The sequence below is a fragment of the Etheostoma spectabile genome, chromosome 1 (genome assembly GCF_008692095.1).
Source record: "Etheostoma spectabile isolate EspeVRDwgs_2016 chromosome 1, UIUC_Espe_1.0, whole genome shotgun sequence".
Taxonomy (NCBI): domain Eukaryota; kingdom Metazoa; phylum Chordata; class Actinopteri; order Perciformes; family Percidae; genus Etheostoma; species Etheostoma spectabile.
Window position 1 is genome coordinate 2,003,125 of NC_045733.1, and position 16,241 is coordinate 2,019,365.

Genomic DNA, 16,241 nt, shown 5'->3' on the forward strand with positions numbered 1-16,241 from the left:
GGACGAGAATTGTTGAGATGAACTATTAATGTAATCCTTTTTGGGGAAATTTTCTGTAGGAAAGAGTAGCCAGAGAACAGGGATGAGCTGTTGATGTTCATTAACTTTCAGCTCTAGCATTTCTCAGGCTACCAAGCTAGCTGACAACTTTTGATGTAATGTGCAACAGTATTGTTGCCATTTATATGTTTTAATTCCCAACACACCCAATGAACAGGACACTCTTTCATTAAACCAGAAAAGCGTGCAAAACGTTTTTGCAAGCAACAATCTTGTGTCCTTTTAGCTATGAACTTTACAGTAGTTATTAGTATCCATCTTTTGTTTGCCAAAAGCCTAATTGCTTGCATTAGGTTATGTTAATCATAAGACTTTCTTTCTGTCTGTCCTTTCCATTTTTCTTTGTTGTTTTTTTCTCCTTCTATCTCTTTCTCTCTCCCTCCTCCTGGGTTTCTTTGGAGAGAGGGAGTAAAGAGAAAGAAACTTAATCCCTCTATTGAACAAGAGGTGGACCAGTTGGAGACTTTTTTCTCCGTCAAAGAACCCACCCTGCTTCTCATTCCGAGTGTTCACAATTGCCTGTCCAAATCACACAGTCACATACACAAATGCATCTTTTATTTGATTTTGAATTAGATTTCCGTTCAGCATTGTTTGTTACCCACCAGTATTTTTGGCGTATAATCTATTAGTGGCATATGTCTGGTTTGAGCAATCTGATATTTTTTTCATTGTCAAAACGATATATAAATCTCTAAAAAACCAGCGGCCGGACTGCATTACCATCTTGCACGTAATATTCATTTTTGCTAATTTTTAAGTTCTTAAATAAGTTCTTAAAGTCATTTTTATTTGTCACATATTTACTTGACACAGGAGCATATATAGTCATGATATATTGTTATGAAGATATGAAATTACCTATATTGGGATAGAAGATTTTGGCCATATCGCCCAGCCTTACTTTGGGATGGCACAATTGATGATGCATAAGATTTCCCAACACAGCAGTTGAATCAACAGCATTCATGCTGCAACAAGAGCAGTTATAAAGGATGCATTCATGAACATTATATTGTTCCTCTAAAAATGTTTTTTACAAATAAAGTTGCCAAATGGGTGAGGTCAGGCCGCTATTTATACCATTTTAAAGCTATGTAGGGGGTATGTCAAGTTGGAGCATTGCATGATGGATGGCTTTTTGGTAACGTGGTTTGCATGATGACCTTTGATAGTAGATTGAAGATTTTATTGTCTGCGTTGTGAGCAATTAGTTGAGCTAAAGACATTTCCCTTTCAACTTTTTAGTTTAAATTTTTTATTACATAGTTTTGACCTAAGTTTTAGTTTAAAAGACTAAGTGTAGTTTACATTTAGCATGTAAACTATTAAGTGTGCATTAACTATTATGTGTCTATTTATTGACCATCTTGCCCCTTTGCATTTTGTTGCCATTTTCACTTTCCATAACCAGTCAGTCTTAAAATAGAAGTAAAACACACACCAGTCATCTTCCTTAAAAAGAAAATTGTAGAAAGCTTACACAACCGTCAATCACAAATTACAAACAGTTTGCTATTGTACCACACAGCAGCAGACTGCAACACGGTTCTATCCTAAATTGTGGTCACTCACTCACTCACTCACTCACTCACTCACTCACTCACTCATTGATGGTAGGTAGAATTTACTTTTTCCTCGTGGTGAATTACATATTTCTCAGCAAATTAATTTGCTCTGTCATGGCATTGCCTTGTAAATTAATTTGAAATTCAGTTGTTTTCAAGTAAAACCCATAAACAAGTAAAGAGGTTCTATTTGGCAAAACCTAATGGCTAAGCCCATTCATAAGTATACTGTAGCTCCACCTTGTAGGAGCATGGTTTATTGGTTTTATATTTGTTTATGTAAAATGGTGCTTCCACAACACAGATCTAGCATGTAAATATTATTTGTAATGATTACAAGCAAATTGTCCCCTGTTTTAGTAAGTTTATTCAGTCCACTACACATTTAAGAATGGAAAGAGAAACAAACAAGTAGGTTTGATGTACTACGTTTCATCTTTCTTTTGTACTCTCTTCTCCCCATCCTTATCTCCTTCTTTTACATCTTTACATGTGTTAGTAGCAGTCTGCAACCTCAGGGCTTTCCTTTCTCTTCTGTTCCATCACAACTGACTACAAAGTGCCAGACAGTTCCCTCTAGTCGTCCTCTATGGAAAGATGATTGCCTCCCCCCTCCTCTGGTGGCACAGTTAGACCACTTAATATCAATATTCTCTTTGTGGTGGGAGGTAGGGGGCAATTGCCTTGACCGTCACTATAATTGCACACAGATATCCGCACTCATGCATTGACTTGTGCATGCACCCAAGCCTTGCACACTCACACTCCGGAAAACATGGTAACTGGGACATACTTACTCAGAATGCAAGAACAATGACACACGTACTCGTGCACACTTGCATAACCCCACATGTATGGGAGAAATGGGCAGAATGGGGACACACAAAAAGGCGGTCACACACATATTCGCTGTAGAATTATTATGAGGAGACATGGATAAATGTTTGATTCTGCTGGGTAGTGACACACACTCATGCAGAAAGCATCTACCACTCAGTTAGGCGTAAGTGATGCCGCAGGCCTGTACCAGAAATATGGGTGAGAGAAGTGGACAGACAAGGACAGCGAGACCATTCTTCAGAGTAATGCCCTTATCAGTTTTTGAAAGATGTTCAGATCCTAATTGATGTAAAAAAAACAAAAACTCTTTGCTGCCAATACATGACTGACTTCAATGCTATTGTGATAGTGTGTTTGTACTCATGCACTATCAAGTCAAGGGTGGAGTGGGGCACTCATAGATAAATGGGACAATATCACATATAACTGACACCAGTTCCTGTAATGTATTGATAGCCACTGCAGACTCTTGAATGAATCTATAAAGCTGTTGTTACTGACAAATACACTCAGTTGCCACTTTATTAGGCACCCCTGTACAATCTAATTCAATAGCTCTACAATAAAGTACACCTTTGCGATGTTTATAATGTTCAGTTTTAATGAGATTTTCAGAAATGTTTACATTTAAAAAAAAAAAAAGTTTTATTGATGTCATAGTTAAAGGCGCAATATGTAATAACAATAGCTAGCGTTTAAAATAGTTACTGCAGTCCAAATTTAAATTGGAAGGAAGCATGTTCTGGATTAATGGCATTTCTTTAAACCAGTCAGAATTGTCATGGGCAGTGCAAAACTCTGCACAGTGCCATTGCAAAATAGTTGTGCAGGAGAAAACTCAGATTTTACAGATAGTCTAGCTAGCTGTCTCAATTTACCATGCAGAGATCTGATGAGCAGTTAACAATAGTCCTGATAAATCCACCGAATTTAAAATCCAACACAAAGAAAGCGGAGCAATCCCGGAAGTAGGATATAGACTAAGAACATTATGACTGACATGGTGAAAAATCAAGAACAACTGCACACGGATGATCAGAAACCTGGATACTGTTAGTCATGTTTTAAGGGTTTTTTTAATGTATAAAATGTTGTAAAATGTATGAATTATTGTGTGTGTGTGTGTGTGTGTGTGTGTGTGTGTGTGTGTGTGTGCGTGCACGCAAAATACTCAAAACTATGTCACACAGCTCATGCCCCACTGCACCCATTTACTGGTGGAACATCTCTCCAGTGTGCAGATCTAGAACATAGCAATTCAGAACGATCAAAACATACTCACAAGCCATAAAATACACATTCACTGATGCATGGGTATTTGAACAAGAGCACCATACAGTCTTTTGTGGCAAGCAATCAATGTAAGTGCACTGTTTTGTGTGTACATATATTTTATTTTGGTTCTAGTCTCCATTCATTGCTGCCATGGTTCTGCTCTGATTTCTTTTGTAAAAGCTCAATTGAAAATTTCACTTTAGAGCAGCCAGATGATATGAACTTTTAAATAGCTGAATAGATACAGGTCACTTTGCACACATAACCCTAACAGTGTACACAATGTTTCTGGCAGTTGCAGATGTATAAGCATATCAGTAAGCTATGTTAAATATATTGGGTGTGAGTATTGCACAAAAGCAGAAATTCGCACAAATGTTTAAGAAATGAGCCTGAGCAGTTCAGTGAGACTTTTTTCAAATGAAGCTCACAAAGTGTCTGACTTGAGAGAGAGAGAGAATTGAGAGCTACTCACACAGTTTTAAAATCCACAAATGTATATTATATTTCTTTTTTTGCCAAGTACATTTAAACTTATGAGGAATGTGTCCTCTGCATTTAGCCCGTCCTATCTTATTAGGAGCAGTAGGGAGCCATATTCCAGCACCCGGGGACCAACCCAGTTGTAATACCAGCGCCTATGTCACGGGCAAGCGCGAGTTCCCTAGCACGCATCCAAGTGGGAGGAAACCCACGCAAACACGGGGAGAACATGCAAGCTGCGCACAGAAAGGTCCTCATTCGGACATTGAACCTAGTACTAACTAAGTGGTGCCTACTTGCTGTGAGGCAGCAATGCTAACCACTGAGGCACCGTGCCACCCGACAGTATTTAAGTCCTAATCTAATTTCTTTGGAACATGTTCTTTTGGAGCAAAACTAACAAATAATTTTCTTGTCAGCATGAGCAGAAGTAGCCATCAACTAAACTTCCTCAACAGAAATAAGGTGTTTATATTGCCTTCACTGCTAGAGTACCCCCTGGCAATTGATCTGTTTTTATATAGAATGTTTAAAAAAAAAAACTCACACTGAAACCCCTCTTCAAGTATGCTTTCAAGGGTATTTTAGCAGTAGTAGTTGGAAATGCAAAGGGTGCCTTTTGGCTTTTTCATCACTCATATTTCCTCAAACATTCTGGGGATTTGAATTAGCAACCAGAAGGTCACAAGCCTGACTCGATCTTTAAAGTACCACTACAGGGACCAGAATCTTTAATATTTTGTGTGTGGATAGCCCTGCTGCCTGTTTGTTCAGTGTATTAAGACATGGCTGTGGCTCAACCCTCGTATGTCTGTCTTTGCTGTCCCCACCTTCAAAGGGGTGTTTGGTAATATGATTGCAGCTATACATATTTTATGAGTCTCTAAATATTGATGGTATACTGAGTAGTATAAGTTGCAGCAGAGGAGTTAGAACTCATTTGTCCTCCTTCTGGCACTCCCTCCAACCTCTTTGATAGCTATTTCAGATTACATATGAGCCTTTTCATATTTGCCACTGATAGCAATTAAAGATGTGTGGTCGTTTGCAAGAGTGCTTTGAGACCACTGGCTATGATGGACTATTTTGCACTAACCAGTGCCTTCAGTTCACGCCTTGTGGCAGGTTCAAACAAAAAGTTAAAATAAATGTCTCTCCTTCACAGCCTTTTCATCCCATGGTGAACCTAGTGTGCAGTGCTGACCTGAGGATGTTCCTGTGTGCACTGTATGCTCCGGTGTGCACTGTGTACGGCCAGGTGTCCATGCCATGCCGATCCCTCTGCCAGCGGGCCAAGGATGAGTGCCACAAACTAATGGAGATATTTGGAGTAGCCTGGCCAGATGACATGGAGTGTAGCAGGTGTGTATGTGTATTACATTTAATATCAACTAAGTACTTAAAAATATAAACAGTGTCATCACAAACAGGGTGTTTGAGATAATACAGCTGGTAAAATTATTCTGGTTGTTTTGAACATATACTGTATAATTGGGCAGTACTGAGTCTGCAATATCTGTTTTGCATAAACCTCAAATCTGCACTGTTCCTGTGCCTGCAGCTTCTCTTTGAACTCATGCCAACTGCAACCCTACATCAAAAGCCAAACTAACTCTAAACTTCAGCACATTGCCACTAATCTCACTTTCTTTGACTTAGAGCTACACAATTAATCCAATTTTAATCACAATCACGATTTTGGCTTCCCACAATCAAATTTGCGTGATCGAGCGATTTTTTATTTTTTTTTATATGCGTCATTCCGTTCATAGAACGCTGCAAGTTTTTTTGCAAAGCCAATCTACTGCTCCGTAAACCACTTTCTGATTATGTGCCAGTCAGAGTTGTTTCCTGCACCAGGTAGCCTAGTTTCTAGATGTAGACAGTCACAGAGGACAAAGTAACGTGAGCAGTCGGTTATAAGTCGGTCACAAGGTTTACCAGTTTACTAGTAAATGCAACATTTTGTCCCGTTTGTGTTGTTTTTCAGACAACATTAGTGACCAGTGCTAGTCGGTGCTAGTTAGTGTTTTTTAGCTCACAGGGCTCTAGGGCGCGATTAACATTTTTTCCTCGTCCTCGCACCCGCTGCCTCTCCACAAACAAAGCAACGTTGTTTTTATCGATATGGTTTAATTTTGCGTTACATGACCCATTTCTTCTGTAAAGCCGTGCCTGTGTTTTGCTCTCTCCTATTACTCTCCGCGCAGCCCCGCCCCCATTCACTCACACAGGGTCCACAGCAACAGTGACAGAGTGACGACAGCGCCGGTGTTCCACCGAAACACCGGTCCACACTTCTGACATTTGTCCACAGTTTTAATTATTATTAACACAGCTGTATATTGTTAAGTGGCAGGAAAGGCAAACCTGTATTTGTACCAGTGATTCCGCTGGTAACTCTGCTATCGCGGCAGCCACTTCAAAAAACACAGAAGAAGTTATTGAATGCAACTAACTTCAGTTTGTAGAATAATAGCATGAGACGGAGCCTGCTGGACCCATTCATAATGAGTCAGCCGTCTCTCTGTGAGAATGTCCATCGCACTCCCCCTCTCTCCCAAGCTCTTTTAATCAATTATTGTTGAAAACACGTGAAGGAGCTTTCACAGAGATACATTTTTTTTAAATATATCCTAGGCTATTTATATCAGATCATTTTCATTTACATGGGTTGCAGCTGTATGTACAACATACAACTTAAACGTAAGAGGAATGTAGCACAATATGGATGTGAAAGCAGTTATAATAGTTATTTTATAGCCTATGTGACTATAAAATTTGTTTTGGTTAAAATCAATAATGTAATAGTGATAATTAATTGTGATCTCAATATTGATCAAAAGAATTATCATTATGGCCATAATCGTGCAGCCCTACTTTGACTGTAACCTCTCTTGTATCTCCATACAGCAGTCCACGTTCTTTCTCTTTCTCTTTTTCCATAACTCTCTATTTCAATTCAGCTTTTCCTGGTACTTGGCCATATGTCTTTTCTATCAACTTATTTACTTGTATGTGTCAACACTTGGTTTCCAGTTTCTTAGGTACACCTAGCTGAAACTAATGCAGTCTAATTCAACAGTCTTGCAATAAATCCTACCTTCATGAAGGTTATAATGTTTTTGTTTAAAGGTGTTGACTCAGCTTTAGGGTCATTTTGGATGATCTAGTTTTTGATGTTGTTGAATTCTATTTTGTCTGTCTCTTTTTGAAATTTTGTCCACCCCATTTGTGTCGGTAAGATTCTCAGCCAAATTGATAGCAGAATAAGATGCATGATCTGATCTGACATTCATTCTTTTCCAGGTTCCCAGATTGCGACGAAGCTTATCCTCGTCCAGAGGACCTGCTAACAAGCTCTGGCCCCACTGACCAGTCGTCCATGACTGTCCAGAGAGACTACGGTTTCTGGTGCCCCCGAGAGCTCAAAGTCGACCCAGACCTGGGTTACACATTCATGGGCAAGAAGGACTGCTCAGCCCCGTGCCCCTCAATGTTCTTCAACCAGCAGGAGCTGACCTTTATCCGCTACTTCATAGGAGTCGTTTCCATTGTCTGTCTATCTGCAACACTCTTTACCTTCCTGACGTTCCTCATTGATGTTACCAGGTTTGAATGACATCTTATATCAACTTTTTGAGGACAATCACATACAAAACTCAAGAAGGATTGAGGAGAAAACAGAAATATCACTTATAAAAATGATTGCACAAATTGAAGTGGTTGCACAATAATCACAATAAAAAGAATCTACGTGGAATGAAAATGGGTTAATTAAACTTTTGTAAATGTTGTCCTTTTTTTACCACTCCACTAGGTTTCGATACCCTGAGCGGCCAATAATCTTCTACGCTGTGTGTTATGTCATGGTGTCACTGGTTTTCTTTCTGGGGTTCCTGTTGGAGGACAGGGTAGCGTGCAATGCAGTCAGCCCTGCCCAGTTCAGAGCTTCAACCATAACACAGGGCTCACACAACAAGGTGAGAGGTTTAGTTTATTTACAGCTAGTATCACCACAACAACATCACACATCTCATGGTAATGTTTTGTAAGACGTACACTATTCCTGTGTATATTTTTAGATATTGTGAATTACACCAGATATTCTAACATGATTTATTGTAATTAATTTGATGCAGATGTTTGAGACCCATACTTAACATGACAGCTCAAAATGTAGGTCCTATTTACTCCATTAAGATGCTTTTCAGCTGAATAACTCATATATTCTCTAGTTAATGATATGCTGACTTCTCCTACATGATTGATCACAAGTTATGGCTCCCACTCTCTCTCTCTCAGGTATGCACCCTGTTCTTCATGGTCCTGTATTTCTTCACCATGGCCGGTAGCGTTTGGTGGGTCATACTGACAATCACTTGGTTCCTGGCCGCTGTGCCTAAATGGGGCAGCGAGGCCATTGAGAAAAAAGCCCTTCTCTTCCATGCTGTTGCCTGGGGGCTCCCAGGGGCCCTGACTGTCACACTCTTGGCCCTGAACAAAATTGAAGGAGATGGGATCAGTGGAGTGTGTTTCATTGGGCTGTATGACATAGACGCCCTGAGGTGGTTTGTTCTGGCACCACTCTGCCTCAACGTGGCGGTGAGTACAGTCAGAAGAAAAGTGGGTGGGTGGATGAAAGAGTTGATGAGTAGGATAGATGGATGCATGTTTTGATGAGATGGATAGATTAGTAAATGGATTGGTGGGTGGTTGACAGTATTTGGCTTGTCTGTCATCAAGCTCTTTAAAAAATTAATCATTATTTTTAAAAGACATTTCATTTGTCTCTCTTTCTCTCTTCAGGTGGGTGTGTCTCTTCTGTTAGTAGGCATTGTGGCTCTGAACCGGGTGCGCATGGAAATCCCTCTGGAGAAGGAGAACCAGACCAAACTAGTCAAGTTCATGATTCGAATGGGAGTGTTCTCGGTGCTCTACCTGGTCCCCTTGTTGACTGTGATTGGGTGCTACCTGTACGAACACACTTACCGAAGCATTTGGGAGACAACATGGGTTGAGGAAAACTGCAGGCACCATCACATCCCTTGCCCATACAAGGTAGAGAGATGGAAGTGAGAACATATGTGTTGAGACTGTGTAATGTTGATATGCTTGCAAGATAATGCAAGAGTCACTGGTCAATAGGGATGTATTTTATTTGTGAAGATGTATTGGTGGAAGAAAACTTGCCGGGTGTCTAAGATAACACTAAAGGATCTGAAGAGACACCACCAGATTATCTACCTGTTAAAACAGTGCCTTGAAAGTTGTGATCAGTTTTACTGAATATGCCTGTTGAGTAGCTTATCAAATCTACTCTATTACCTGCTGTCTAAAAACAGATGGCATTTCAGGATCTGCCTGTCATCTCAGCTGGACATGGAAGACAAATACATTTACAGACTCTTGACAGGATTTCCAGCTCACTCACAGCTCACTCAGGCTGCAGCATGCAAACCCCCCTGATCTCTCTCAATCACCTACTCACTCATTCACTCACTCACTCAGTGCAATAGTAACTAACATACCAGCTTCATATGGGGAACAAAGTGCTTGAAGAATGGAAAATTGGCCAATTATATAAAGAACAGTTCTGTTTTTTTACAATTTGAGCCTTATTGTTTAGACCATCGGTTATTATAACATTATACTCACTTAAGTAATTGCTGAGTCTGGAAACAAGACATCATTGCTACAGCAAGGTCACCATGGCAAAAAAAATTAAAAGTCAGACAACACTTAAGCCTTTATTTGATGGTTAAACTGAAAAAGCAGTAAATACAGTAGATCAAATTCAAACCAGGTAGTGGTTCTGTAAACTATGATGGATTCTTACAACGGACAGTTGGGGTCATCATTTTACTGTTTCCTCTTTGAGATAACTTTGACTAACCTTTGGATTTGTTCCCAATCTGTTTTTTGACTGTTGGATTTCATTATTACTTTGTCCCTGAGCAATAGCTGTGTGTGTGCGCTTGTTTGAGTGAGAGCTGGCCCTGCACATGTGTGTGGCTGAGTGAGTAGGTATTTGTGGGGGGGAGGAAGCAGAGCGCTGCATGCATCATTAGCTCAGCTAATACAGCTCTCAAGACCAACTAACCACACAAAACTACCATCTCTGTTTCTCTGTCTCTTTGTCTTTCACCATTTCTGCTGGTTCTCACACACTTACTTCTTTCTTTCTTCTGTCTCCCCCTTCTACATCTATACTCTCTCTCTCGCTTTCTGTGTTTGTGTGTCTCTCTCAGGGCCTGCTCAGTCATGCTCTGCTGCCTGTGCTCTATAACATCTTTGTAGCGGTGTTGAAGACCGGTGCTAGTGTGGTGTTTTGTACAGTCTGGTGCTAAATGAATATCCGAATAAATGTGCACAATGCAGACACAAACACACTCTCTGCATACAATGTGCAATATGAGCTTTTCATCAGTTTCCCACATAAATCATAAGATAACAAAACTTTAAGTGTTTGTTTATTCCACCATTCTGTTGAGTGCTGGTACAGTGGTTTTATAATAAGAGGAGTGTCATCTTATATGTGACTGACAGACTATATGAGAGGGGGTGGAGGCAGGTGCAAGTGCTTGTATTACTTGTTAGTGTATGTGTGCATGCATGTGTGCATGCATGTGTCTGTAGCCGTTTGTGAGGGCAAATGAAGAGAGCACCCTCTTACGTCCTATTGTGCCTCTGGAATTTTAATATTGCTATGTGTTATTTGATCTTTACCCTAGGGGGTTTTGTGTGGAAATGTTTGTCTGTGTGAGAGGGTACTATAGCATGTTTTAGCATAACTGAAGACTCTGTGGCCATTGTTCAAGTTCAAGTGACTTCATTTGTGTGTGTACATGGGTGATAATTTACTGAAGGCCTTACAGGGCTTCTTGTTTTATCTCAGGACTTAAATCTGAGATTAAGAGATTTAATCTCAGCCTGGGCGAGACAGACAAAAGTTAATTAATACATACCAATTCTTCTGGCACCTGATTCTTTCAAAAGCAAGAAAACGCCTAAGCTTTCTAAAAGTCCCTCTCCCCTGGGAGTTGTCTGTAGAAGATGCACGTGTTAAAATGCTATCTTAAACACAACCTTACAAGAGTACTATTTTGATTTCGATGGGAAAGTTTATTGTACACTTACATTTTTTCAGTACTGCACCATGTCTGTAACCACTAAACTTTGTTGGTCCTCATTAAGAAAAGGCCACCTGTTGTTGCCTGTGTAACTACAGAATTAGTTATTCGTTTACTTCCATGTCAGTCAAAACAGAGAAAACAGAGACAAAATATTTTGGATATTTTTATACAGTACACCCCACAGCACCCTGGCAGTGTGAGAGCACTGTCTGTGATATTTGTTAAGCTGTAACTAGCAAAATATTCTGGTTGTGAATTCACATTGTAAAGGTTTGTTCACAACGTACTATATATTCAGTGATTGTTTTGGTGCTGCGGGAAGATACAATTGTTAATACAACAGTTGCAGTGTTTTTTTGATGGTTCCTCAGTGGAGTATTATCTTTCAGAAAGATAAAATCATGACATGAGAGTGAACTACTGTATACCTTGCATTTAAATATACTGTACACCATACTGTCTACATTTGCTCTGTTTATGTTTTAAAACAGTTCTTGCTCTCAACCTACACAACTGCTGTAAAGCCCTGCCCTCTGGTGGCAGGTACTGTATCCTGCATCAAAGTTCAAGACCAACTGTGGAGAAAGCAGTTGCTGCAGTTCAGCTGCTGAAGCAGCTGGGTTTTTCTAGGATTACCTCCTCTCTTCCATCATTCAAACTGACTGACTGGGCTAAAAACACTTGTCACTGCTGGATACTTTTGGTCCACTTAATGTGCAAGTAGTTTTGGTGGCATCCTAAGCATTTCATATATATATTTACTGTGTTACTGTTAAGGAATTATTGATCAAGACTTCAATACTTAAATACAATAATGAAATATGTTCTCTTCACACATATTTAAGTTCATACAATTCAGGCTCCCATTTCAGGATTTTAAACACTCCGTTTTATTTCTAAGATGATTGTGTAATATTTAATATGTCTGTTCTTTTTAGGTGGAGCAGACCAGCCGGCCAGCCATGGCATTGTTCCTAATTAAATATCTGATGATGTTGGTGGTGGGGATCCCATCTGTTTTCTGGGTGGGCAGCAAGAAGACCTGTTTTGAATGGGCCAGCTTCCTGCGTGGACGCAGACGCAAAGAGTAAGAAGATTTCAGCCCTAAATCTTTCCCTCCCTCGTATAATTTTGTGTTATTAGGCAAGTTTCTTTATCTAAGGACAGAATAAAAAGACCAGAATATAGGATGCATGGAGATCTATTGTCAGGAAATTAAGATAATATTGATTAGTATGTTTTCATTTGTGCATAATCACATGAAACTAAGACTTGTGTTTTTAGTCTGCGACCTCATTGCCAGATGCCTCTAAATCATTCACATGGGTCCTTTCAAACAAGTTTGTGAGAGTACATACACTGGATATCTGATTGTGCTATTGGATATTAATTTTACATGTTACATTTTATTTTGTTTTGTGTATTCATTGCTTCAGACAGACAAACTGCAGTATTAGTAACCTGTAGTAATCAAACGTCTGCTTACTCTCCTCTGCCCTCCCCTTAGACTCTGTATGAGCTCTTTCTGGATCTGCCCCTCGATACCTTTTCCCTAGCCTTCCTTGACCAACTTCCGGGATTTCTCCGTTATCACAACATTTTTTATTATTTTCATCAATGTCCGTTTCCTTCCGCTTTCTTTGTGTTGGAATTTTAAACTCCGGTGGATTTATGAGGACTATTGTTGACTGCTCCTCAGATCTCTGCTGGGTCAATTGAGACAGCTAGCTCGACTAGCTGTAAAATCAGAGTTTTCTATCACACCACTATTTTACAGCGGCTCCGTGCGGAGCTTAGCGTTGCCCATGACGATTGTGATCGGTTTAAAGAAATCTCTCCTGTCCTCCCTCATCCTCCTCTCTCTGCAGCAGTGGAGTGAATGAGTCCCGTCAGGTGCTGCAGGAGCAGCCGGACTTTGCCCAGTCTCTGCTGCGAGAACCCAACACCCCCATCGTAAGGAAGTCCAGAGGAACATCCACTCAGGTAGGACTGCAAACACAGTGGTGATATAGCAGATTCAAAAGTAATCTTTGTAATACAAGGTGAAGACGTAACAGAATAACTACTGATAACTGTCAGTAGTTATAGTTCACTGGCTGCTTTTTTTAATCTATTTTTCATCATACTATACTTTGATTTTTGTATCTTTTTTTTGAATAATATACTATGACTTTTGTAATCTCTTTTGACATACTTTTTTTTAATGATTTTACAACACAATAAACTTTGACTTTTTAATCTATTTTGACATACTGTACTATGACTTTTTAAATCTATTTTCAACATACTATACTATGACTTTTTAATGTTTTTTTTGACATAATAGATTTGACTTTTTAATTATTATTTTTTCAACACACTTTATACTATGACTTTTAAAAAAATCTATTTTCATACTAATATACTATGACTTTTTTAATCTATTTTTTGGCATACTGTACTATGACTTTTTTAAATCAATTTTTCAACATCCTATTCTATCACTTTTTAATCAATTTTTTCGACATACTATACTATGACTTTTTTATTACTTTTTTGGCATACTATACAATAACTTTTTATCTATTTTTCAACATACTATGACTTTTTTTAATCAATTTTTCGACATACTATACTAGACTTTTTATCTATTTTCAACATACTTTACTTTGATTTTTTTTATCATTTTTTGACATAATATACTATGACTTTTTATCTATTTTTCAACATAATAAATTTGACTTTTTAAGTATTATTTTTTCAACATACTATACTAGACTTTTTTACTACTTTTTTGGCATACTATACTATTACTTTTTTTTCTATTTTTCAACATACTATATTATGACTTTTTTAATCAATTTTTCAACATACTATACTATGACTTTTTATCATTTTTTTTTACGTACATTACTATGACTTTTTTATCTATTTTTTGACATACTATACTTTGATTTTTATAATTTTCTTTGACATAATATACCATGACTTTTTATCTATTTTTCAACTAATACATTTTGACTTTTTAATTATTATTTTTTCAACAACTGTATACTATGACTTTAAAAAAAATCTAATTTCATACATAATATACTATGATTTTTTAAATCAGTTTTTTGGCATACTGTACTATGAATTTTTTTAATCAATTTCTCAACATATTATACTATGACTTTTTAACAATTTTTCAACATAATAAATTTGACTTTTTAATTATAATTTTTTCAACATACTATATACTATGCCTTTTTTAAATATATTTTAATAAATATATACTATGACTTTTATCACTTTTTTCAACATACTATACTATGACTTTTTTAATCTATTTTTTGGCATACTGTACTATGACTTTTTTAAATCAATTTTTCACATACTATACTGGACTTTTTAATCTTTTTTCCGACATACTATACTATGACTTTTTTATCACTTTTTTCAACATAAATTTTGACTTTTTTTTATTATTTTTCAACATACTATGTACTATGACTTTTTTTTTAAATCTATTTTCATACATACTATACTATGACTTTTTTAAATCCATTTTTCAACATACTATACTATGACTTTTATCATTTTTTTTCAACGTACATTACTTTGACTTTTTATCACTTTTTTTGTCATAAATACTGTGACTTTTTTAAATCTATTTTCATACATAATATACTATGATTTTTTTAATCTATTTTCATACATAATAACAACATAGTGTACTATACTATGACTTTTTTATCACTTTTTTTCAACACACTTTACTATGACTTTTTTTAATCTACTGTATTTTTCGACATACTATACTATGACTGTTTTATCACTTTTTTATATATACTATACTATGACTTTTTTATATTTTTTTAATTGACATTCTGTACTATGACTTTTTCACTTTTTGTCATACTATACTCTTTTCTATCTACTTTATTTGGAGGCATGTTAGCTCAGTGGTTTACAATAAATAACAACAAGTAGACAGTGCAGATCCTGACCCTTTGTTTAAGCCCCAGTCCGGATTGAGCCTTTCTGTGAGGAGTTTAGCACTCTTTCAATTGTCACAATTGTTTTCACTTTTTTTTTTTAATTAATTTTGTACACATTTTTCCGACATACTATTCAATGGCTTGTTTTTTTAATTTTTAAAACACACCATAGTATGACATGTTTTTTGTGATTTACAATTTACAACAGCACACAAAACAATTTGCAAAATGAACATATCTCATCCCACTTAGGACATACAGTGGGGTTTGAAAGTTTGGGCACCACTGGTAAAAATTTGTAATAATGTGCATAAAGAAGCCCAGAAAAGATGGAAAAATCTCCAAAAGGCATCATATGACAGATTAGACATTCGTATAATAGTTCACAAAAAGTTAGATTTTATTTTCATTATTTACACTTTCAAAATAACAGAAAACAAAAAAATGGCGTCTGCAAAAGTTTTGGCACCCTGCAGAGTTAATACCTTGTACTGCCCCCTTTGGCAAGAGTCTTTCTTGTTTGAGGTATCTTCGCCCATTCGTCCTTCCAAAAGTCTTCCAGTTCTTTGAGATTTCTGGGCTGTCTGTCACGCACTTCTCTGTTAAGGTCTATCCATAGATTTTCAATTATGTTGAGGTCAGGTGATTGTGAAGGCCATGGCAAAACCTTCAGTTTACGCCTCTTGATGTAATTCTTTGTGGATTTTAATGTGTGTTTAGGATCATTATCCATTTGTAGAAGCCATCCTCTTTTTAACTTCAGCTTTTTCACAGATGGCATCAAGTTAGCGTCCAAAATTTGCTGACATTTTATTGAATTTTGTTCCCTGTGCCACTGGCTGCAATACAACCCCAAAAGCATGATTGATCCACCCCCCATACAGTTGAATAAAGTTTTTTTTCATTAAATTTTGTGCCCT

General features: G+C 37.5%; 1 protein-coding gene across 1 annotated transcript in view; it reads left to right on the top strand.

Annotated features, from left to right (window-relative positions):
- LOC116692314 (frizzled-3-like) overlaps nucleotides 1-16,241 on the top strand; it is a 35,982-nt gene that overhangs the window by 16,377 nt on the left and 3,364 nt on the right. The window contains 7 exon segments of the mRNA XM_032520502.1: nucleotides 5,392-5,588; nucleotides 7,536-7,838; nucleotides 8,047-8,209; nucleotides 8,532-8,831; nucleotides 9,036-9,287; nucleotides 12,301-12,449; nucleotides 13,231-13,345. Of these exon segments, the coding sequence (XP_032376393.1) occupies nucleotides 5,392-5,588; nucleotides 7,536-7,838; nucleotides 8,047-8,209; nucleotides 8,532-8,831; nucleotides 9,036-9,287; nucleotides 12,301-12,449; nucleotides 13,231-13,345 (1,479 nt within the window).